General features: G+C 52.1%; 1 protein-coding gene across 1 annotated transcript; it reads left to right on the top strand.

The window, feature by feature from the left end:
* Nucleotides 1-482: 482 nt before the first annotated feature.
* RUVBL1 (RuvB like AAA ATPase 1) lies at nucleotides 483-25033 on the top strand. Its single transcript, XM_048487330.1, has 7 exons — nucleotides 483-714; nucleotides 4832-4918; nucleotides 6470-6602; nucleotides 8619-8770; nucleotides 16361-16537; nucleotides 23711-23802; nucleotides 24475-25033. Exons 1-7 carry the CDS (start codon nucleotides 574-576, stop codon nucleotides 24632-24634), a joined length of 942 nt encoding a protein of 313 aa, XP_048343287.1. The 5' UTR covers nucleotides 483-573; the 3' UTR covers nucleotides 24635-25033.

Here is a 25033-nt window from a genome sequence, read left to right as displayed (position 1 = left end):
GATTAGCACACACACAAACTCTCACCTTGTGATTTCTGAAAATGTATTTTATTAGGTAACACTGAAATAAACGGGCCTTGCTATTTAAAAAAAATAATTTTTTTCATACAGCACATATTGACGTTCTCAAAATGACCTGCAAAAAGGGGGAAAAAACAAGGATTCAATCAATAAATCAAAAATCATCCCAGAAACGCCGGCTTCAAATCTTGAATTAACTTAAAAGTATGTTCATATTGGCAGGGATGCTAATAAAAATGCGCTGTTTAAACATTGCTTTTGCTATCCTTTCCCTACCGAACTGCCGGTACTTCCCATCTACAGCAAGCGGGTGAAGCCGGAACCTCTTCTAAGGGGACAAAGCCGAACCACCGGGGTGGGAGCTAAACCGGGTTCTCTGAGTGACAACAAATTTATCCAACAGAACGCGAGGATTTCTCCCAGGTAACCAATAGAGCTGAAGGAGGCGGGGCTGAGCGGGAAAGCGCCGGGAACCTTGGTAACACGCGCGGCTGAGTACGCGTGCGGCGTCTGCGGAAGGGAAAGTTTGGCGGAGCCACCTTCGTTGCCGGCATGAAGATCGAGGAGGTGAAAAGCACCTCGAAGACTCAGCGCATCGCCGCGCACAGCCATGTCAAGGGGCTGGGGCTGGACGATAGCGGGGCGGCGAAGCCAGCGGCGGCAGGGCTGGTCGGGCAGGAAAATGCACGGGAGGTGAGAGCGACTATTTGGGGGTCCAGACTAGGTCTGTTTGGGGATCCGGGCTAGGTCTTCCTCCCTTCCCCTCTCCGCCCCATCTTTTCTCCTCATAAGAAGACCTTCAAGATCCATCTAATTCAACATCTTGGTCATAACAGCAAGAGCCCGCAGTCCTGACCGTGCCGTTGGCCCGGTCTATTTAGCTATCATGGCTAATAAGCCCTGACGTCCGTAGTGTCCACGAATGTGTGCCTAATACTCTTTCAAAACCATCTAAACTGGTGACTCACAACACCTTTTGAGAAAGCGCTCCCTTTTTTTGTCTGTCGGGAATCCATCGAACATCAACATCTGCACGTTATTATCGGGATCAGAGAAAAAAGTTGTCTCCCTCTCCTGCTTTGCCTGCTGTTGCCTACTCCGCCGACTTATTCTTTTTTGCTTGCTTTCTTGAGGAGCTCATACTACACCTTTGAAGACTGTGGATGAGTAGCCTACTTGGGCTGACCCGAAGGCTACCAATTATTAATACTTAGCAGTAATGTGGGGAGGAAATTTTTCTGATCCTAAATTTTTTTTTCATATGGAGAATTTGCTGCCCCATTGATATAAATATGGTCTTTATTCATCTGTAGTTGTCAGGGCTGTTGTGCCACAAATTAATAATGACAGCTGGGCCAAATGTTTATTATGAACCATGGACAAATCGCAGCAGCCAGTACATGCTTCCATTTGCTAACATTGTTAAAATATTTAAGTTGGAGTCAGATAAATTTGCTGGAAACCCTCATCAGTTATGCTTATTGTGCGTTAGTGCTGGTGCCATTATATAGCTCCTTTGGAAAGCTGGGAAGGATTGAAGAAATTAGAAGACTGCATAGCTTTGTTTGTTTTAAGTTCATGGTTTATGCTTGGACTTAATCCCACATGCTAAAGAAACTGAAAACTGGTAGTTAAAAATGGAATCATGAGATTGGAAAAGCTTGTCTAATCAACACATCAACTAACCCCATTCTCACACTAGATATCCTACCTAAAAATATCCAACTGTTTTCTAACTCCCAGAGAAGAATCAGTATTCCTTTTTATATCTGAAGCACAGTTATGCTCTTCTCTTTTCAAAATATAATTCTGCTTATAATTGTACTGTTAGTAACTTATCCTACTATTGAGCTATTCATCACCGTTTGTAAGTTCTCTTTCATGCAAACCTAAATCAGTTTGCTTGTAGTTTGACAGTCATCCTTCTGGTTGTGGTTTTTCTCTCCCCCTTCCACTCTTCTCCTATCCTATTACCACCTCTCCGCCTGTCCCAATTTTTCACCTCCTCACAGCACCCTCAATTTTTTTTAACCTTGTCAAGGAAAGGATTTTAAACTACATGTGAGTAGAGGTAGCATGAAGTGAAGTCTCTCAAACCTCTGCCTGACAGACAGAATCTTGGTGGCTTCTAAATGTAGGAGGTTTTAGTCTGTGTGCGGGAATCCACACAGCTTAATTAATGTTGCTGGTTTCCATTGAAGTGATATTTCCGAAAAGTCTTGCCATCCCTGAAACTTCACAGAGGACATGGCAGCTATATGGTAACCAATAACTTTTGTTAACTTCCTCCTCGAAAAAAGGAATGGGATGTCTGCACAAAGAAATTTGAAACTACGACACGCGGCAGGCCAAATGCATTAGCTATGCGCTCACCTGCAGTAATAATTTTACAGTTGACAGTTTGGGTGCAGTGAACAGTTAACAGCCAAGCTTCCCAACTTTTGAAGTAAAGCTTTTAGCTTTTTCCCATCTTAGAAAAAAGTCCATAGTAAAAATGTGAGTTCTTGCTATACTATTTTCAACATAGAGATGACAGGAGATATGAGAATTCATCCACCATTTCCCCAAAATTGTTCATATTTTAGAACTTCCATTTCCAAACTCCCAGTGCCTACTCTAGCTCTTATCCCTAAAGTGTACCGGGACCCAACCGGAGCATTCTAGAAACAAAGATGGTCCAGGAAATAACAATGTGGATGAATTCCCTTACATCCTAATAATTTAAGTGTTGAAAAAGGTATAGTAACTCTGGTTCTTCAGCCAACTTTCTCCAGAAGCTTAACTTTTAGACAAAGTCTCAGGAGATAATTATTTTTAATTTTATAATTTAATAATTCATCCTCTGGAGTATCAACCCTGCACACATACTAGCTTTTTTTTGTTACCAAAGCAAGCCTCTGAGACAGCACAGGTTCCTGAGAAAAGATCCAGTCTCACTTTCTAGAGCAGTGATTCTCAACCAGGGTTCCATGGTACCCTGTGGTACCATGAGCACGTCCCAGAGGTACCCTGACAATGCTACCGCCTGCCCCGCCCACCAGAATCAAATGGATTTAGAAGGGGCGGGGGGAGGGGGGTTTGGAAACCTCATGGGCTTCCTTTAAACAACATTTAAAACAGCATTGTTATATTTGCCTAAATGCGGTGTGGATTGGAGGGGTAGATTTAAAGGGAGCTTTCCCTTTAAATCCCCCCAAATCCATGCCGAATTTAGGCAAACAAACAACGCGACTGTCAATGCTGCTTTCCCTCCCTTCCCCCTGCTTGCCACTCCCCCCACCTACAGGCCAAAAAAGGAAAAAACCCTTAAAAATGCAAAAAAAAATTCAAATGAACCTCAAGGGTACCTTGAGATATGAAGAGCGAGGTCAAGGGTACCGTGACGTCGAAAAGGTTGGGAAACACTGTTCTAGAGGCTCAGACCCTATCTGACTAGAACTGACAGTTTAGCAGATTACTTTTCCCCTCTTTCCTCCCATCTGGGTCGCCCACCATTCCATGGATCCTATTCTGCACACATGCACACACCTATATCGCAAACCATCATAGAGGAAAGGAGTGACAGACAGGGCAGGACCTTTACCCATCCACGTTTTCATTTTCTGTCACCAGCTCCCCTTCTGTCCTGGCCCTTCATCTTCATAGCCCCCAAAGCATCTCCTCCACAAACTTGCCTCATTAAGGTTGTCAGGCATTATTTTGGATTACTGTGGCAAATTCTGGAGGCTCAAATTCTCAGTTTGCTACCTAGGAGTCTGAAATACTTTTACCTCTAAGCTAGATAGGGGCTGGATAATTCATTGTCTTACATCCCAATCCAGAGGCCCAGGCAGCCAGGGATGGTAGTGCTGCTGCGCTGCCCTGTTGCATCCAGAGGGCTATCCAGCAGCGTGGGGAAGCAAAACAGAAAAGTGAAACCCTGCCTTCTCCAGAAAGCCCTCCATAAGGTTGACACCTAGGATCACATGCAATCCAGAGGCAAAGCTGGTGTGGAAACCAACTAGTGTTGGCTCCCCCTCGCCACACATCTGGTATACCCTCACTACGTTGGGGTAAGTGCCCAAATAGGGCATTTCTGCCAACATAGGACCACTCCGCCTCCAGGAGTCGCTTCAGTGCCCCCTTCCCCCAGATTGGGCTGTTAGTAGGCCAAGTTGTTATTCCTGAAGAAATAAAACTTAAGACTAAGCGAAAAGCATTTTGCTCCTCAAGCAATGTATGTTTATTCCCCTTCAATCAGCATAATTGTTCGAGGAGCAAAACCACATTAGTGTTTGTCTTTATGGCAACTTTTGAAGAGCCACTATTGTCTTCTGTTACTACTATCAATCTTCATACTTTGATTCTACTGGTCTTAATTCCCAGATCTCTTATCCTTGCAGCAATTTTTGAGGGAATTAATATATCAACATGCTTTCTCAAATTCCACACTCTCCACTCAATATTAAAGACAAGTATTGACCAGGGATTTTTTTTTTTACTATTATAGAGTTTAGAGGGTGTTTCTGTGTGGAATTCTGCAACAGCCTCCAAACTAAATATTTCAAGCTTAAGCAGTGGGAAACTGATAATTAAAGAGGACACTGAGAATTTCTGAATTCTCAGCTTACCTTAGCTGTCACAGACTTTGGCCAAATATGCTTCTCTTTCACAATTTTAAAAGTGGCAGTTGCACATATCTTCTGGGTTTATGAAGCACAAAGAGTTTTTATTCATGAAACGAAAGAATTATATCTTTGTTAAATCACAGGTTTTCTCGTTTAATTAAATACAGGGTTTTTTGCTTAATTTTTTTGTTTTAATTTTATAGGCTTGTGGTATTATTGTGGAATTGATCAAAAGCAAGAAGATGGCTGGCAGAGCTGTATTACTGGCAGGGCCTCCTGGGACCGGCAAGGTATCAGTGTCTTAATTACAGTTTCTGTCAAAAAGATACAGGGCTAGCAAAATCGCAAGTATTGGTTGCATGCAGTTAATGATCTTTTTCTTGCAAATATTAAAAATGTAAAACCGATAAAAATGCAGAGTATAGTGATTTAGTTCTGTAGTCTACAGGCACAAATATTCAGATAAATATCTGTACAAACTAATACAGTTTGCATACTTGGTACAAGGAAGTGCCGTTTGTATAGGCAAACTGTTGCATGTTATGCTAGAAAGAATGGCTTGGATGCAAAACTTATTTTCTATTGCAAAAGGCCTTTCTAGTGGAAGGGAGAGCAATTTTCCCCTTCCCTCTGAAGACATTCACATTCCACCCAAACCTGTCCATTGGGGACTGCTGATCCATGGAGATAGTATTTCAGGGTGTGCAGTGGGTGCACCTGAGTGGGACAGGAAACTTCCATTCCTTCTGCTGATGTCCATTGTCATTGGGAGAGAAGCACACTATAAATAGAAGCAAATAAAAAAATCTACCTGCATCTTCATTTCCTTTTGGGTTGTAGTTTACTAGGCACTTCTTAGCATCTGCTATAGAACCTTTTTGAACACTTAACGTATATGAAGCACTTTAGCTTTGCAACAATATCCAGAGATCAGTATTAATATTTGTGCGGTGCAGAAGGAAAATGAAATGGGGAGAAGAGCAGTCTGAGCAACAGAAAAGCATGCATTTGGTGCATAAACTTTGAGCAAAGTGGAGTGTTCCAAAATCTGGGCGTCCCAGCAGATAAGGCTATGTGCTCCATGCCCCTCGTTTTACCTCCAAGGAAGTAGCTTGTGGAGCATGATCTCAGTAGCAGTTCTTAATGAACAGGTAAACAAAGGTATCTTTGAGGCCCAAGCTAGTTAGTGCTTTCAAGTCAAAACCAGCATGTTCAGTTTTGCCTTAAAACAAAGTGGTAAACAGTACAGATCTTTGGAGTACTGACAAAATACATCAGCCTTACAAAAATGGTGATAATAAACTACAAGCTGTATTCTCTGCTAATTCCATGTGGGTAGTTTAGAACAAACAGCACTCACAAGTCAGAAACCCTTTAGCAGAGGCGTAAATGTAGGGAAATGGTAACCTGTGAGACATTGGTTCTCCCTGGCCCCCCCAGACACCTGGGGTGGGCTATCTCCCTTTGCTTCATTCCCCCCTCCTGGCTACTGGCTCTGAGCCGGCAGTCCCTTATGCCCTCCCCTCTGGGGAGGACAGAAGCAACTGGAAGGCTCCATGCTGGGACCTTTGCTTTTATAAGCTTGGGGGTGGGGCAGAGCATTTAGAGAAACTGAGACTTTAGCTTTTAATCTGTTGCTGCTTTTATTTTCTTACTGATGTTTAGAAGTGTTCTAGTTCTAGGTATGTTTTATTTCTGTATTTAAAATATGAATTCTTTGAGGCAATTCCTGCTGAAAGGTAGTATGCATGAATATTGTGAGCTGCCATGATTTTTGTTCCTGCAATATATTCTTTGAAATTTGTAGCGTATAATAGCTCCATCTTTTTTCCCCTCCCAAGACTGCTTTGGCTCTAGCTATTGCTCAAGAGCTGGGTAGTAAGGTTCCCTTTTGCCCTATGGTTGGAAGTGAAGTATACTCTACCGAGATAAAGAAAACAGAAGTCTTGATGGAAAACTTCAGAAGAGCTATTGGTAAGGTTATTTTTAAAAGAGAAAAAGTAATTTGTTAATATCCGTTCGACTGTTTTTATCAAAGCATTGTGTATTTTTATCTGGGCTCAGGATTAGTGGACCATTTTTCCCTTGGCTTCTCAAACGTTTGTTACTGTTATTGGGTGATTTGGCATGTCTGCACAAACTGTATCCTTGTGGAACTTTAGCTGAATGGAAAGCAGCAACGCTCAGAAGGATTCTTTTCTGGGGAAAAGGGGTTTCCTCTCCGTTTTATGCATTCTGAGTGTGGTGCTAGACAAAAAACACTGAAAGTTGTTCAGTCCTAGCAAGATGAGTAGCTGGCCCAATTAAGTCAATTTTTGGGGTGCTGTGTGGTTTCCAGGCTGTATGGCCATGTTCTAGCAGCATTCTCTCCTGACGTTTCACCTGCATCTGCGGCTGGCATCTTCAGAGGATCTGATACTAGGAAAGGAAAGCAAGTGGAGTATATATACCTGTGAGTAAAGGTCAATAGCTGAGGGCATCTGAATAGGTGTGGCCTGGCAAGAGGGTAACAATGAATGTTACCCTCAGATGCCCTCACCTATTGACCTTTACTCACAGGTATATATACTCCACTTGCTTTCCTTTCCAACTATTAGATCCTCTGAAGATGCCAGCCACAGATGCAGGCGAAATGTCAGGAGAGAATGCTGCTAGAACATACATATACAGCCTGGAAACCAAGCAGCACCTAGTGACTCCGCGTGGAAAGCCTTCTGTGGCTGGCCACACTTTTCCTTAGTACTTTTGAATTTATCAGTTGACTGTGCACATTTGATTTTGTCAAGAGGAACCCTTTGATTTGCAGACAAAACATTAAGCACCTGAAGGCTTCCTGTGTTACTCACTGATAGAACTAGACCTTGCTAACCTGTGGACTGCTTAAAGATAACCTAATTGTTTTATTATTGTGTACAACATCTGTTAATTTCCTGGGGCTCTGTATCATGATTTACCTTAGACTTCGTCTGAGTATTCAATGGCATTAAGGTGAAGAAACATTTCCATCAGTCCTTGCAATTGAAAAAAAAATGGCCCATTGATTTCTGTGAGAAAGGGGCTTTCAATCATCTGTGGTCTTTAAATTACAGTTAAATTGGCAGTGGGGAGGGGGGGAGAGCCTAGAGATGGAGAGAGGGCAGTCTGCAATATTTCCTTGATGTGATGAAGTTCCCTGTCAAATTTGGAAACTTGAGCCAGCAGTTGAAACCTGTGTCATCCATGTTGTCATTTCTAGAGATAGCAATAATTTAACAGCCAGACACATTGTTGGTGCTCCACATTCCCTGAATGTCAGCATGGAGATTCTTCTAAACAAGTATTTGGTGTTCAGTGACAGACAGAAATTCTTCTAGTCCATCTGTTGAATTTTGTGACAGTCACCTAACATTTCTTTTATTAAACATTCTCTAAATCTATGGCTTTTAAAAAATTGTTATAATTAAAAATTGTTATAATTAATAAGCAAACTGCTTATTGTATTTGATCAAGAGTTAGGAGATATATTCATTGGGGCCATCCAGAATTCTGGGGTCCTTATCGGACAAAGGATAGCTTTGGGCGAAATTAACGAACAGGACATGAAACTTGATTTCAAAGCTTAATATTAGGATCTATTATGCACCATCTTTTAAATGAGTGGCCTAGTTAACATCCATATATTCCTGTCAGAATTCATATTTGATATACTACCCCACCCCCAAACGGCTCTGGACGGTGGTCTTATTATGGTCTCTTTCTCCATGGCAAATTTTCCTTTTAAATTATACAGAGATTAATGTTTTGGTTTGCTTTGGGTTTTGCTTTAAAGCAAATATTTTCACATAATTTTTTCTTAAGAGTACTGAAGTTGGAGAGGATAACTTCATAAAAATATTTAAAACATTTATATCCTGACTCATTCCCTAGGACTTCAAACAGCAAACAATACAGCAATATATGATAAATATAAATTGCAATTAAATTATACAATTTATCATTAATATTTTACAGGGTTGAGAATAAAAGAAACCAAGGAGGTTTATGAAGGTGAAGTCACAGAATTAACTCCTTGTGAGACTGAGAACCCTATGGGAGGGTATGGCAAAACTATTAGTCATGTCATTATAGGACTCAAAACTGCAAAAGGAACCAAACAGCTGAAGGTAGGTATAATGATTTTCCTTGTGCATTTCTTGGCCCCTTGACTTAAAAATGGAGGAAAAGATGCAGGACCAAGGAGTAGTTTTCTACAGGTCCTATCATATGTCCAGTTGGTATACACCTACCTGCACTTCAGCTTCCGGATCCAAGGGTGTTTTCTCACAGTCCCTTAAATTGGTATTTCTTCTTGGCTTATTCCAGAGAATGGTTAGAAAATACAGGATACAGTTTTCTTCTGAAACACAACAATTTCCTGTTTCCCAACACTGCAAATTAAGATTTTATTTCTTCATTCTGTAGTGGTAGCATCGGTATCACTACTTTTTTCTTGCTGCGTTTGCTGGTTAACCTAGAGTTCTTGCACTTTTCAGCAGTCAGTAAATTCTGTTGCTTTACATCTGTTTTAATCTTGGGCAGTTGAAACTATTTTTAAAAACTTAGATTAATTGCTTTTTAATACAGGTTAAGAGCTGAGATTGGCCTTCTTTTTCTATGTCAGATGTAAGTCATATGTAAATGCTCACTGGTTTATTTACACTTATGTTTAATTATCTCATATTTAGTTATGAATCCGTTATTTAGATATAACTACATGATTATAAATTTAGACAAAGATTGAGATTTTTCTGTTCATATGTACTCTTGTGATAAGCAAATCAGATTTCTCTGGATGGAAGTTTCATAAGAGGACTAACAGTGCAATTTGGGAGGGTGGAGGAGCAGTTGCGCCACAGCCGAGAATGATGCAGCCACCACACAGCCATGCCACCTCTAAAGAGGCTTGCGGTGCAATGACCAGCTATCCTACAGGGATGTTTCCCCAACCCATGTGGAATTGCTCAATGGAATTCTATGGACTGCCGGTGCAAAAATGGGGGCATGTCAAAAGGGCTCAGGAAGCTGACTAAAGCTGGCATTATCCTTGGAAATGTTCCCTTTGACACTAGGGGGGGCTCCTGCACTGGAGGAGCACTGACACTTTAGTGCAGTGATGGCGAACCTTTTGGAGACCGAGTGCCCAAATTGCAACCCAAAACCCACTTATTTATCGCAAAGTGCCAACACGGCAATTTAACCTGAATACTGAGGTTTTAGTTTAGGAAAAACGGTTGGCTCTGAGGCGTGCGTTACTCGGGAGTAAGCTTAGTCATATTCGGTGGCTTTGCTTTGAAGCAGCCATGCAACTCTTCCAATGGGTGAATCATGACCCTAGGAGGGTTTACTCAGTAGCTGGGCCCCATTACTGGCAACTAAAGCTTTTACTTCCAAGTAGAAGCAAAGTTTCTCCCATTGCCACTGCAAACCAAGGTGTTGATCAGTTTTTAGTTCTTTGTGTGAAAATCTTCAGTGGGCTTTAACAGTGCTTAACAGGCTTACTCTAATCTGCTCCTCAAAAACTAGGCCCAAGGTTTAAGGCTTCTTCTAATGCCACAAGGCCACACTTAATGCTATTAATCGAGCTGCCCAGCCACCTGTTTCAGCCTAGATGTGTGTGTGGGGGGGGGGGACTCTGTGTGTGCCCACAGAGAGGGCTCTGAGTGCCACCTCTGGCACCCGTGCCATAGGTTTGCCACCACTGCTTTAGTGGCACTGATGCCCAGGTGTCACACTTCTATGCAACTTCCCAGCACTGGCGTAAATGCCCCTTCAGGTAGTACAATTGGCATTTACACTGACACTAGGGTCATGCTGCCTCCTGAGGGGTTTCTCTCTCTCTCTCTCTCTCTCTCTCTCTCTCTCTCTCTCTCTCTCTCTCTCATTGGGGGGGGGGGGTGGGGGGGGGGGGGGGTGGGGGGGGGGGGGGGTGGGGGGGGGGGGGGGTGGGGGGGGGGGGGGGTGGGGGGGGGGGGGGGTGGGGGGGGGGGGGGGTGGGGGGGGGGGGGGGTGGGGGGGGGGGGGGGTGGGGGGGGGGGGGGGTGGGGGGGGGGGGGGGTGGGGGGGGGGGGGGGTGGGGGGGGGGGGGGGTGGGGGGGGGGGGGGGTGGGGGGGGGGGGGGGTGGGGGGGGGGGGGGGTGGGGGGGGGGGGGGGTGGGGGGGGGGGGGGGTGGGGGGGGGGGGGGGTGGGGGGGGGGGGGGGTGGGGGGGGGGGGGGGTGGGGGGGGGGGGGGGTGGGGGGGGGGGGGGGTGGGGGGGGGGGGGGGTGGGGGGGGGGGGGGGTGGGGGGGGGGGGGGGTGGGGGGGGGGGGGGGTGGGGGGGGGGGGGGGTGGGGGGGGGGGGGGGTGGGGGGGGGGGGGGGTGGGGGGGGGGGGGGGTGGGGGGGGGGGGGGGTGGGGGGGGGGGGGGGTGGGGGGGGGGGGGGGTGGGGGGGGGGGGGGGTGGGGGGGGGGGGGGGTGGGGGGGGGGGGGGGTGGGGGGGGGGGGGGGTGGGGGGGGGGGGGGGTGGGGGGGGGGGGGGGTGGGGGGGGGGGGGGGTGGGGGGGGGGGGGGGTGGGGGGGGGGGGGGGTGGGGGGGGGGGGGGGTGGGGGGGGGGGGGGGTGGGGGGGGGGGGGGGTGGGGGGGGGGGGGGGTGGGGGGGGGGGGGGGTGGGGGGGGGGGGGGGTGGGGGGGGGGGGGGGTGGGGGGGGGGGGGGGTGGGGGGGGGGGGGGGTGGGGGGGGGGGGGGGTGGGGGGGGGGGGGGGTGGGGGGGGGGGGGGGTGGGGGGGGGGGGGGGTGGGGGGGGGGGGGGGTGGGGGGGGGGGGGGGTGGGGGGGGGGGGGGGTGGGGGGGGGGGGGGGTGGGGGGGGGGGGGGGTGGGGGGGGGGGGGGGTGGGGGGGGGGGGGGGTGGGGGGGGGGGGGGGTGGGGGGGGGGGGGGGTGGGGGGGGGGGGGGGTGGGGGGGGGGGGGGGTGGGGGGGGGGGGGGGTGGGGGGGGGGGGGGGTGGGGGGGGGGGGGGGTGGGGGGGGGGGGGGGTGGGGGGGGGGGGGGGTGGGGGGGGGGGGGGGTGGGGGGGGGGGGGGGTGGGGGGGGGGGGGGGTGGGGGGGGGGGGGGGTGGGGGGGGGGGGGGGTGGGGGGGGGGGGGGGTGGGGGGGGGGGGGGGTGGGGGGGGGGGGGGGTGGGGGGGGGGGGGGGTGGGGGGGGGGGGGGGTGGGGGGGGGGGGGGGTGGGGGGGGGGGGGGGTGGGGGGGGGGGGGGGTGGGGGGGGGGGGGGGTGGGGGGGGGGGGGGGTGGGGGGGGGGGGGGGTGGGGGGGGGGGGGGGTGGGGGGGGGGGGGGGTGGGGGGGGGGGGGGGTGGGGGGGGGGGGGGGTGGGGGGGGGGGGGGGTGGGGGGGGGGGGGGGTGGGGGGGGGGGGGGGTGGGGGGGGGGGGGGGTGGGGGGGGGGGGGGGTGGGGGGGGGGGGGGGTGGGGGGGGGGGGGGGTGGGGGGGGGGGGGGGTGGGGGGGGGGGGGGGTGGGGGGGGGGGGGGGTGGGGGGGGGGGGGGGTGGGGGGGGGGGGGGGTGGGGGGGGGGGGGGGTGGGGGGGGGGGGGGGTGGGGGGGGGGGGGGGTGGGGGGGGGGGGGGGTGGGGGGGGGGGGGGGTGGGGGGGGGGGGGGGTGGGGGGGGGGGGGGGTGGGGGGGGGGGGGGGTGGGGGGGGGGGGGGGTGGGGGGGGGGGGGGGTGGGGGGGGGGGGGGGTGGGGGGGGGGGGGGGTGGGGGGGGGGGGGGGTGGGGGGGGGGGGGGGTGGGGGGGGGGGGGGGTGGGGGGGGGGGGGGGTGGGGGGGGGGGGGGGTGGGGGGGGGGGGGGGTGGGGGGGGGGGGGGGTGGGGGGGGGGGGGGGTGGGGGGGGGGGGGGGTGGGGGGGGGGGGGGGTGGGGGGGGGGGGGGGTGGGGGGGGGGGGGGGTGGGGGGGGGGGGGGGTGGGGGGGGGGGGGGGTGGGGGGGGGGGGGGGTGGGGGGGGGGGGGGGTGGGGGGGGGGGGGGGTGGGGGGGGGGGGGGGTGGGGGGGGGGGGGGGTGGGGGGGGGGGGGGGTGGGGGGGGGGGGGGGTGGGGGGGGGGGGGGGTGGGGGGGGGGGGGGGTGGGGGGGGGGGGGGGTGGGGGGGGGGGGGGGTGGGGGGGGGGGGGGGTGGGGGGGGGGGGGGGTGGGGGGGGGGGGGGGTGGGGGGGGGGGGGGGTGGGGGGGGGGGGGGGTGGGGGGGGGGGGGGGTGGGGGGGGGGGGGGGTGGGGGGGGGGGGGGGTGGGGGGGGGGGGGGGTGGGGGGGGGGGGGGGTGGGGGGGGGGGGGGGTGGGGGGGGGGGGGGGTGGGGGGGGGGGGGGGTGGGGGGGGGGGGGGGTGGGGGGGGGGGGGGGTGGGGGGGGGGGGGGGTGGGGGGGGGGGGGGGTGGGGGGGGGGGGGGGTGGGGGGGGGGGGGGGTGGGGGGGGGGGGGGGTGGGGGGGGGGGGGGGTGGGGGGGGGGGGGGGTGGGGGGGGGGGGGGGTGGGGGGGGGGGGGGGTGGGGGGGGGGGGGGGTGGGGGGGGGGGGGGGTGGGGGGGGGGGGGGGTGGGGGGGGGGGGGGGTGGGGGGGGGGGGGGGTGGGGGGGGGGGGGGGTGGGGGGGGGGGGGGGTGGGGGGGGGGGGGGGTGGGGGGGGGGGGGGGTGGGGGGGGGGGGGGGTGGGGGGGGGGGGGGGTGGGGGGGGGGGGGGGTGGGGGGGGGGGGGGGTGGGGGGGGGGGGGGGTGGGGGGGGGGGGGGGTGGGGGGGGGGGGGGGTGGGGGGGGGGGGGGGTGGGGGGGGGGGGGGGTGGGGGGGGGGGGGGGTGGGGGGGGGGGGGGGTGGGGGGGGGGGGGGGTGGGGGGGGGGGGGGGTGGGGGGGGGGGGGGGTGGGGGGGGGGGGGGGTGGGGGGGGGGGGGGGTGGGGGGGGGGGGGGGTGGGGGGGGGGGGGGGTGGGGGGGGGGGGGGGTGGGGGGGGGGGGGGGTGGGGGGGGGGGGGGGTGGGGGGGGGGGGGGGTGGGGGGGGGGGGGGGTGGGGGGGGGGGGGGGTGGGGGGGGGGGGGGGTGGGGGGGGGGGGGGGTGGGGGGGGGGGGGGGTGGGGGGGGGGGGGGGTGGGGGGGGGGGGGGGTGGGGGGGGGGGGGGGTGGGGGGGGGGGGGGGTGGGGGGGGGGGGGGGTGGGGGGGGGGGGGGGTGGGGGGGGGGGGGGGTGGGGGGGGGGGGGGGTGGGGGGGGGGGGGGGTGGGGGGGGGGGGGGGTGGGGGGGGGGGGGGGTGGGGGGGGGGGGGGGTGGGGGGGGGGGGGGGTGGGGGGGGGGGGGGGTGGGGGGGGGGGGGGGTGGGGGGGGGGGGGGGTGGGGGGGGGGGGGGGTGGGGGGGGGGGGGGGTGGGGGGGGGGGGGGGTGGGGGGGGGGGGGGGTGGGGGGGGGGGGGGGTGGGGGGGGGGGGGGGTGGGGGGGGGGGGGGGTGGGGGGGGGGGGGGGTGGGGGGGGGGGGGGGTGGGGGGGGGGGGGGGTGGGGGGGGGGGGGGGTGGGGGGGGGGGGGGGTGGGGGGGGGGGGGGGTGGGGGGGGGGGGGGGTGGGGGGGGGGGGGGGTGGGGGGGGGGGGGGGTGGGGGGGGGGGGGGGTGGGGGGGGGGGGGGGTGGGGGGGGGGGGGGGTGGGGGGGGGGGGGGGTGGGGGGGGGGGGGGGTGGGGGGGGGGGGGGGTGGGGGGGGGGGGGGGTGGGGGGGGGGGGGGGTGGGGGGGGGGGGGGGTGGGGGGGGGGGGGGGTGGGGGGGGGGGGGGGTGGGGGGGGGGGGGGGTGGGGGGGGGGGGGGGTGGGGGGGGGGGGGGGTGGGGGGGGGGGGGGGTGGGGGGGGGGGGGGGTGGGGGGGGGGGGGGGTGGGGGGGGGGGGGGGTGGGGGGGGGGGGGGGTGGGGGGGGGGGGGGGTGGGGGGGGGGGGGGGTGGGGGGGGGGGGGGGTGGGGGGGGGGGGGGGTGGGGGGGGGGGGGGGTGGGGGGGGGGGGGGGTGGGGGGGGGGGGGGGTGGGGGGGGGGGGGGGTGGGGGGGGGGGGGGGTGGGGGGGGGGGGGGGTGGGGGGGGGGGGGGGTGGGGGGGGGGGGGGGTGGGGGGGGGGGGGGGTGGGGGGGGGGGGGGGTGGGGGGGGGGGGGGGTGGGGGGGGGGGGGGGTGGGGGGGGGGGGGGGTGGGGGGGGGGGGGGGTGGGGGGGGGGGGGGGTGGGGGGGGGGGGGGGTGGGGGGGGGGGGGGGTGGGGGGGGGGGGGGGTGGGGGGGGGGGGGGGTGGGGGGGGGGGGGGGTGGGGGGGGGGGGGGGTGGGGGGGGGGGGGGGTGGGGGGGGGGGGGGGTGGGGGGGGGGGGGGGTGGGGGGGGGGGGGGGTGGGGGGGGGGGGGGGTGGGGGGGGGGGGGGGTGGGGGGGGGGGGGGGTGGGGGGGGGGGGGGGTGGGGGGGGGGGGGGGTGGGGGGGGGGGGGGGTGGGGGGGGGGGGGGGTGGGGGGGGGGGGGGGTGGGGGGGGGGGGGGGTGGGGGGGGGGGGGGGTGGGGGGGGGGGGGGGTGGGGGGGGGGGGGGGTGGGGGGGGGGGGGGGTGGGGGGGGGGGGGGGTGGGGGGGGGGGGGGGTGGGGGGGGGGGGGGGTGGGGGGGGGGGGGGGTGGGGGGGGGGGGGGGTGGGGGGGGGGGGGGGTGGGGGGGGGGGGGGGTGGGGGGGGGGGGGGGTGGGGGGGGGGGGGGGTGGGGGGGGGGGGGGGTGGGGGGGGGGGGGGGTGGGGGGGGGGGGGGGTGGGGGGGGGGGGGGGTGGGGGGGGGGGGGGGTGGGGGGGGGGGGGGGTGGGGGGGGGGGGGGGTGGGGGGGGGGGGGGGTGGGGGGGGGGGGGGGTGGGGGGGGGGGGCCAATTGGCCATGCTGACAGAGGCTGATGGGAATTGTAGTTCCTGAACATCTGGAGAGCCGCAGGTTCCCTACCCCTGGCCTAGACCCTGTATGTATGTATTTACATTTACATCATAGTTTGCCTTTCCCACTGAGACTCACGGTGTAAGTCAATACGATTTCACTTGTAGGGGTCTTGGAAGAGTTAATCATGTATTGGTTGAATGTTTGCAGTTCTTAATTGTCCACCAAGTTTTTCTACATAGTCAAAAGTCAACAGCTTTTACACAGATTTGGGGCGGGGGAGCACACACAGATTAATGTCTTCCGCATACAGGTTGCAGGTGGCCAAATATCAGTTATGAAAGTATTCTTGAGTACCTTGTCAGTAGGAAGAGCTGATCTTCACGATGCCTTTATTAGAAATGGATTGTACTCCAGCCTAGCAAAAATGGAAATTGATTTCCAGTATTATGCAGCTACTCGCCCAGCTCCAGAATCACCAAACAGGATTTCCTACAATTATCTGAATGAGAAGCAATTTTAGATGAAACTAGAGTGCCCCCTAATGGAGAAGCTTTCCAAAAGTCTCTTTTTTTTCCTTTGGAAAAAAAAGGTGTATTGGCAAGGGGACAGAAGTGTACTTCAGTCAAATGCTTCAAAATATTTGCACAAAGATGGTAAACTAAGATACACTGAGATGACAGAATGTTTCCAGAAGTTTATTTTAATTTTAATCCACATTTTACAGTTCGCTCGCTCACTTACTTGGAATTCAAACCACTCTGAGACGCAGGGCTGGTAAAGAAGCTCTTGCTGCTATTCATTCAGATGCTGTATTGAATGAAAGAGACCCTGTGGTGGAATTGCAATCAAAAACACTAGTCTGACAATAAACATGAGTTTTTCTGCCTGCCTTTGTAGGGGTACTGAAGATATTATCTCACCTCATGGAATACCTCTGGACCTTCTGGATCGGGTGATGATAATTAGGACCATGCTATATACACCCCAAGAAATGAAACAGGTAACTTTATCAACTATGTGAAATACTGTGAGTGAGTGGGAAGGGCTGTGGCTCAACGATGGAGCATCTGCTTGGTATGCAGAAGGTCCTGGGTTCAATCCCCAGCATCTCCAGTTAAAAGGACCAGGCAGCAGGTGACGTGAGAGCTAGGAGGAGGAGGAGGCAATGCTAACCCTGATGGACCAAGAGTCTAATTCAATATTAGGCAGCTTGATATGTTCACTCAGGGTGGGGAAATGAAACTGGCTTCTCTTATTTTAAAACAGTGATTGCTTATAGAATTGTGGTGGTGTTGTTTTTGGGGGGGGAGGGTTCTGGACTGAATTTTGCATCAACAAAGCTCTTTTCTTGAGTCAAAGTTTTATCATAAGTAGGCACTCAAAATAAAAGTCAGCAAAAGATGTACGTCTGTTGCATGACTGCTTTAAATCTATTGAAGATATGGTTTCACAATGAAGTTCATGTTTATTTCTGTGCCCTATTCGTGGGGTTGCCAAAGCAAATGGTGATTGTGGTAAGCTCCTCACCCTCCTAATTATTTGTGGCAGGCTCAGGCAGCCTCTTAACTATGTTGGGTTAGTTTTTCCCATCTCTCCTAAGGACTGAGCATTTTTTTATGGTAGCGTATGAGGTGCTCAGCCTTAAGAAACTCCAGAAAAAGTGAAAGGAGACTGTTTTTCCCTTTTCAAGGCACCATAGAACTGAGGCACGTTCGTCAAACAGAAGTAAAATTTATTAAACCAACTAGATGGGATCAGGAGATATTTCAAATGGATGGATCAGGGAAGATATAACTGTAAACAAAGATCAGTATTTGACACAGTCCTTAACTAGGCTTTATAAGTTGCTTCAGTTACCTAGATGTTACGAGAGGTTCTTTACGTCAAGGTTTTTAAGTTTCACAGTTGCTTAGAGGTTATGAGAGGTTCTTTGCCTTAAGATGGTTCAGTTAGATGTTAACTGGCTAATGAATTCACATTGACTTTGAGTTCTAATAGACTGGTACCCTTTCACACAATACACATACAGCCTTGACATTTGTCAGTTACCCACTTCACATAAATCTCCTACCTGAGGTAATTTTTAGCAGAACATTCATACACCGGACTGGGAATCCACCTGCATATGTAATTCCCATTCTGACAGGTTTAGGAATTGCTCTTCACCCCAAAGATATATTCCCTTCCCTTTTATTTATGGTCTCCTATGGAACGTTTCCCTCCTATTCCACCTCCAACTTTGACCACTAAATAAAACTCCCAGTTTTCCTGTCTGTATATTTTCTGCTCTTCAGAACACTCTGAATTCAGTATATTTCAACTCTTTGACTGAAATTCTCTCAGAAAATATATTTAGCACACGCAGTTAAGGAACTTGATGTTAACTCGCAGGAATCCAGATCCAAAAGCTTACAAAAGTTTCCATCTCAGAGACATACCTTCTCTCTCTCTCTCCCTCTCTCTCTGAATCAGCAGGTTGCTACACCAATCAGAGTGCAGGTCAGCTTGCCCAATCAGGCTGCTTTTCAAGTCCTGGGAAGTTTTCCCCCACTCTATTGTTCCACAGACTGACTGGCACCTTTTAAAACCTCTATTTTTCTGTGCAGTCCATCACAGGGTTGTATAAATAGATTCCAAGTGAATGCTGAACCAGCCTCAGAGAAGTTCCATAGTTAAAACAATGCAAATATTAAAAGGAACACAGACTGGAAAAGCACTGATTCATTGGCTATATATAGGAGACGGTGTACTAGCAGTAATTACCCGTGAATCAACTTTTGAATTTACATTTCTTTAAGTTGGTAATGCAACTGTTACACTAAAAGATGTACAAGAGCCTGCAGGTATTTTACTTTTTCTGCCCTTGCTCATTCCATTTTAACATCTTAAGAGAATGTAAAGTCCTATGCTTTGCTATCTGTATTCTGGTAGCTTGACAAGGCAGTACTTCAAATTCATTTATGCTTCCCACTGGAGTTCATGGCTATAACATTGAGGTGTAACATTTCTTAAGTATTCAAGACTATGCCATGAGGTCTGTATCAGTGTATGGAGTATTGATTATAACCCATATATACTATTAATAGCTATCATGCCAATGATCCCCCCACCCTCAGTCTCATTAGTGTTGGGATAATGTGTACTGACATCCTACAAGAACCATTATGATTGATTATGTCAGTCCTTCATATTGTTTAGGAGACTGTCATTGGCTAAAAACATTGTCACCAGATAATGGCCTCTGCTGCTGAATAAGTGCAAGGTGAAGCAAAGTCATTTATTGACTGTAAATGTACCAGCAAAGCTTCATTTCCTTTGGTATGAAGCGGCTTTTGTGTTGCTGCTCCCTCCCGCATTTCCTGTGGTACTGAGATTTCTAGATGTTTTTACACACTTCAGAGTGTGCACCGTGATGTAGATTACAGTAGAAATGACTGAAGCTAAAGAAACTCAAAAGTTCCCATGTGTTCAAAAAGCCTGGGCCTACATTTTAGCTTGTTGTTCCACAATGAAAAAGAGAGAGGAAATAGCGATTACTATTTCTTGGGTTTGTTGTCGTTGAGCTTAGGTCAATGTAGGTTTATAAAAAATATGCAAACTGGACTGCCCTGAAGCCTCCTGTGAGGCCACCAAATGATTAGAGATCTAATTTAAGAGTTTACCACGTGATCTTTCTGGTGACTGCCCATCTGGTACCCAAGCAGGGGATTTGGAGAAATCACTACTGTGCTGTACTCACGAAACTGCAAGCTCTTTATATTGAGTTCAGTGTGTTATGACATCTAGTACTTATATGACAGAAGGGTTTCCTCCTGGAGCTTCTGAAATGAAAGCCCTACTATTAAAGAGTATATCTTTTACAAGGAAGAAGAGAAGCAATAACATTCTCCAATAAAAGATGTAATCATGAATACAAACCTTAACTCAATTCTGTAGCCACTGAATTGTTGTTAGATCTGAAATCTGGTTCATTTCTAGTGATTGTTCTATACATATTTCCATAAGGCTTACAAATGTCCCTCCTAAATCTGGTTTTGATAAATAATATGTTGGAATGTGTCCCATTTTGTTGGGTTTTTTGGTCAGGGTTTGGATTAACAGTAAAAATGAAAATGTTTCCCTATGACTACATGGAAACCATTCACTGTCAATTATCTGAAAATTATGAAGGGGATAATGGGCCTAACTCGTACAAATAGCAAACATTTGCAGACATGCATTTTTATTATCCTCCATGCTCCCGCTGCCTCTGCTTGATGATCAGGGGACTCTCTTCTGAGACCAAATGGCATGTGGCATCTGTGAGGGAGCTTGAAGAAGATCAAGGCATTGTATAAAATCGCAAACCCCTTCTTCTTGCAAGTTAAACCAACCTTGCTAGGTGAAGATTTTGCTTTTGCCTAATTCCTTCTAATTCCTTCAATGTTCAAAATTGTCACCCAGCCTTCAGCCAAAACTTTTGGGAAGGCACAGGAAGCTGCAGGCAGAAGACAGGGATGGTCTGCCTCTATTGACAGTATTTAGGATCCAACCCAATGAGGCCGTTAAAAAGTGTTCTTTGTTTGGCTCTGTGAGTGTACAGAATCATATATTATACTGAATTTATGTGAAGTCAGGGATTCTCTGCAAAAGTCCTGGGTAGCCAGAAATAGTTTGTAATCATTGCCAAACCCCCCCCCCCCCTCATATTTGGGGATACTCAGATGGGAAGGCCCAGAAAAAAAAAACCTTGGGGAAAAGTCAGGGGAAAAAAGAAAAGAAAAATTCTCCATTGTTTTCCCAAGGCTTTTTCCAAGTTTTTACCATAGAAAAATCGGAAACGTTGTAGAGTACTGGAAGAAAAACTCTTTATGAAATATTTTCTCTTTTAGTGAAATTCTTTTAAAGACAAGGAGGGCATTCTATAGACATAGACAGCTGTTGAATCCAAGGCTGTTTCCGCATGGCCAAGGTAGGGGTTGGGTCGGCGTACATGACGCCGACCCAACCCGCGAACGGTCCCAGAACCTACCGGGACAGCGCCGTTGTCCAGTCGACCTACTTGCTCTGCGGCCCTCTGGCATGTTGCCGTGGCCAGGGGACATGCCCCCCTGCCCTGCGCGACCGCTCCGGAGTCGCAGGGCAGAGGGGGCGTGTCCCCAGGCTTCGGTGATGCGCCGGAGGGCCGCAGAGCAGGTAGGTTGACCGGACATGGGGGGAGGGAAGGCGCCTTCGAGCCGCTCGAAGCCGGCGTTTTCCGTAAACCTCGCTCAGGGAGCGAGGTAGGAAAATGGCGGCTTCGCGCCCCCTGTGCGAACGGCTCCCTGGGGACGGTGTTTTTGCCGTCCCCAGGCCGCTGTATTAGGCCCGTGCGGAAAGGGCCCAAGATTCTTTTCTGTACTTGCAAGGATACCTAATCTTCATGAGGGGAGCATGCAGGGCTTTCATTGCTTTTCACCTGTTGCATACCTTCTGTTGTCCATTTTATATGTCATGTTCACCTAGTCACCTCTCCCTCAAACCCTTGCAGCAGACATAGACACAGACTTAACAGGTACCTTATTGCCATATCTTGATGGAAGGGGGGGGGGGAATCATGAGGTAGGACAAAAAGTCCACCAGAGACTTAGAAGAAAGCTCTGAAAGTTTAATTGAGAACTGAGCTCTTTCTGACCAGATTGCAGAAATTTAGGTATATGTGTTAAGACAGCACAGGGTGCATCGCTTCACAGTTGTTTCTCAACTTTTTGGGGTTTATTTGCAGGTTTTCATGTAGAAGCCTACGCCATTTATAACTTTTACATTCCATAAATATGTCAAATCGTGCAATTCGTTATATTAAGTAAGTTGTAAACAATGAATTTTACGTTGTTAAAGCAGTATAATTAATTCATGTTTGATAGAACAGTAACTACTTGTATATTTGAATTTTTTCTCCTGTGGCTTTAGAAATTGTACCTTTCTGCCCATAATGCAAAGAAAAATCTTTCTTGTTGCCTCTGATTGCCTCAGAGTGTGTTATCAAGTAGGAAACAGACCCTAAATCTCCCAGGGTCTTGTGGGAAAGTTTAGTTTACTGCCTACAAAGGTCAGCACAACATAGATCAAACCTCTAAGGTTTTGATGCACTGTCTTTGGGACTAATTTCTGCCAGCTTCATCCCCACACGCTCCTTTGCAGTAACTCCTCTACTAATATTAAGGGGAAGTTGGATTGGGCTTGGAAAATGCACACCTGATTCCACACTCCCTTCAGGCCCTGGGCTAAAGGCAAGCAAGCAGCAAGCCTCATGTTCCTTTCAACCTAACTCCCAGGACTGATGGATGACTGCTTGCATCTCTGGGCTGCTCACTGCTACCATGTTCACTGACAGCGTGAGAGGCCAGTGTGTGTGTTTAGCCCTTGGAACTCTTCTGGAGGGGTTTGGGGAAGGAGGGGTTTTCTTTGAGCAAGATTCTCCTACGGAGGTCAATCTACATACACCAATCCTGACCTCCAGCATATCCTAACCCAGTGGTGGCGAACCTTTGGCATTCCAGATGTTATGGACTACACTTCCCATCAGCCCCTGCCAGCATGGCCAATTGGCCGTGCTGGCAGGGGCTGATGGGAATTGTAGTCCATAACATCTGGAGTGCCAAAGGTTCGCCACCACGGTCCTAACCCCTACGTTATAAATGTGTGAGAGTGATAAAGTTTGTCCATTTACTGTTGTTCAATTTTTTCCCTCATTTGGAAACTCCCATGTGTGTCCATAATCCAAATTGATATCTAGTTTTCAAATGAAGCCTTACACATTTGCTTATTTATTTCAGTTGCATGAAACTTCCTCTTTCGCCTTTGGTCGACTCAGTGTGATTGATGATAGGTGTTTCTCTTTAAGGCACCTAGTAAAATTTATTGTGGAAAAGTTTGCCTTCCTTTCACAACGGAAGCAGGAACTGAGCTTGCCAAAAATGTCTGACAACTTTTGTTCACATTTTCTTCACCTTGTTTCCAGCATGGTTTCAGAGCTGGAATTCATTTTTCAGTGTCGGGTATAATCAAGTCAAGCGTGTATACCCCTTGTGAATGTTTGATTTTTTTCACACCTCAACTCATGCCATATCAATTTTTTAAACACTCCTATGAGGTTTGGGGCTTCAGATTGAGAAGCGCAATCCTACATTCCATCTGGGCACACAGGTTTGGTTTTGTTTTTTGGATCATGGCCATAGTGTGTTTGCTCTTCTGGGGGGGATATCATTACTGAATATTGGTGAGACGTTCTGTTTGAAAATCAGAGATTACACAAATGCACAAGGTTTCTTTTCATCAGTTTTTGAGCACTCCAAAAGCTTCTTCAAATACTAATGTTTTCTTAAAAAAACAACTGCATGCTTTGTCAAACCCCCAATTCGCAGCTTGTTCCCCCTCCTTTCCCCCTCTTGCACACACTGATTCCCTTGGTGCATTTTTATGGCTTTAATTTAAACGAGTCCTTCTTGATATCTTGTTTACAAAGCTGCCAAAGTGAAAAATACCTGTATTATATGAGCCTTGCAGTTCCAGAGTTATCTCAGCACTACAACACAACATCATTATCCAGTCTGCCCCTTATCACTCAGCTGGTAATACGGACTGCAGGGAGCCTAGTGCCACTTTTGTTACAGCTCTATACACTCAGGTTTATGGCTGATATCTCCTCCTTGTTCTCCAACTTTACAAAGATCTTCAAACTGGTACAAGCCAGAGACTGTTCTTGATAGATTAGATTTATCTGAGTGGTTTTGTAGGAGTAGGTGAAGTTTATAACTTATTTATTTTGCCATCTTATTTGTCAAATGGCTAAAAAAGTCTAGCGAGAAGTTGAGCAAGCTGAAGGACAGCGGTGGCTTTCCAAAGGAAGTCTGCTATTGGAGAAGGGACGCGGAGTCTGATCTGTGATTCTCCAAACTGCGTACGTTCACCACCAGCCCTGCAGTTTTGGAAAGAAAAGACCGAAATAAATGTCCCAAAGGTTTTGCTGTTTCCACTCCTAAAGGATTAGAAGTTTCTCTAGTCATGGCTCTGTTTCCAGTTGGATGCAATAACAGTAAAAATTTGAAGCACTTATATTCCAACTTGGTTTTTTTATCCATCCATTGTTAAGGAAGGTGTTCTGAAGTTCAGTCTGTTAAGACAGCTTTTTTCTCCCTTATGTTTTTCTCATTAGATCATCAAGCTTCGTGCCCAGACAGAAGGTATTAATATTAGTGAGGAAGCATTGAACCATCTTGGGGAAATTGGCACCAAAACGACTTTAAGGTATGCATGTCCATTGTGAATTTGTAATAAAGACTTGGTTTGGAAATGGCATGAAGTGAAAGAAGAAAGGAAGATGGCCAGGAACATACAGAGAGAGAGTAATCATCAAAACATTGTTGCATGTCCGTGACCTATTTGATGCATATTAGTCACAAGGCTTAGAGTTCTGCTTGCAATCCATTGTCATCCCAGGGACATTGTCTCTCTGCACTGAAGATAAAGTCTACTACGATGATAATGCTGTGCAATACTTAGAGACCTATAAGGACTATATTATTTCACCCACCAAACTGATTCTGACATTAACATTTCTGAAGTTGCATTCTCCCACGGTGACAGACTGTTTCTGGAATGCATTGCTTTTCAAAAGTATTTTTGTGATACAGCATTTGAATAAAGGGAGAGACTGTTAATCAAATGGGAAAATAAAATACCCCGCTGGCTGAAAATGTACCAAAGTAGCTCTTTGGATCTGGGCCAAGATCTTTAATGCTTGATATTTCTTTAATGTTCCATACTGGAAGAATGCAGAGGGTGGACATTTTGGAAAAGTCAACCTGTTCGTTATAAAAAATCTCTGTACCTGCCATTCTCTCTCTTGCAGTTTTCTCTGATGTCCATGTTTTTAGCTGTTGTGTTAACTTGGCAAATGCTCTTTTTATTTGGCCATAGGTATGCTGTACAGTTACTCACTCCAGCCAATCTACTAGCGAAGATAAATGGGAAAGACAGCATAGAAAAGGAGCATGTTGAAGAAATAAATGAACTGTTCTATGATGCCAAATCATCAGCAAAAATCCTGGCTGATCAGCAGGAGAAATACATGAAGTGAAGCTATTTGTTCCCCTTTTGTAGTCTTAAGTGTCTCATTTTTACTCTCTCCAAGTGCTTGAAAGAAAAGCAAGCAATAGAAATGTTAATTTTGAACTGAGAAGTTTGTGAATACAAAAACACACTTTTGCAGTAGGATTTAGAATAACCTGAGTTATTACTTTGTATGGATGGTAAAATTGAATGAAATGTTCCCTCAGTCTGTTGTACTTTTGTGGTTCCTGTGTTCTGTGCCTGTATGATGAGGGTGCAGATTGGCACACCCTCCCATTCGTCTTTTAAATATGATTGCTAAATTGCTTAGATCTGAACAGGATGACTGTATTTCTTTATGGATTTTGTTTTTAAAACACCTTGGGGGAAAGGATGGAAATTAAAAAAAAAGTTTTACTAAAAAGTA

The sequence above is a fragment of the Sphaerodactylus townsendi genome, linkage group LG03 (genome assembly GCF_021028975.2).
Source record: "Sphaerodactylus townsendi isolate TG3544 linkage group LG03, MPM_Stown_v2.3, whole genome shotgun sequence".
NCBI lineage: Eukaryota > Metazoa > Chordata > Lepidosauria > Squamata > Sphaerodactylidae > Sphaerodactylus > Sphaerodactylus townsendi.
This window is presented reverse-complemented; position numbering and strand designations above follow the sequence as displayed.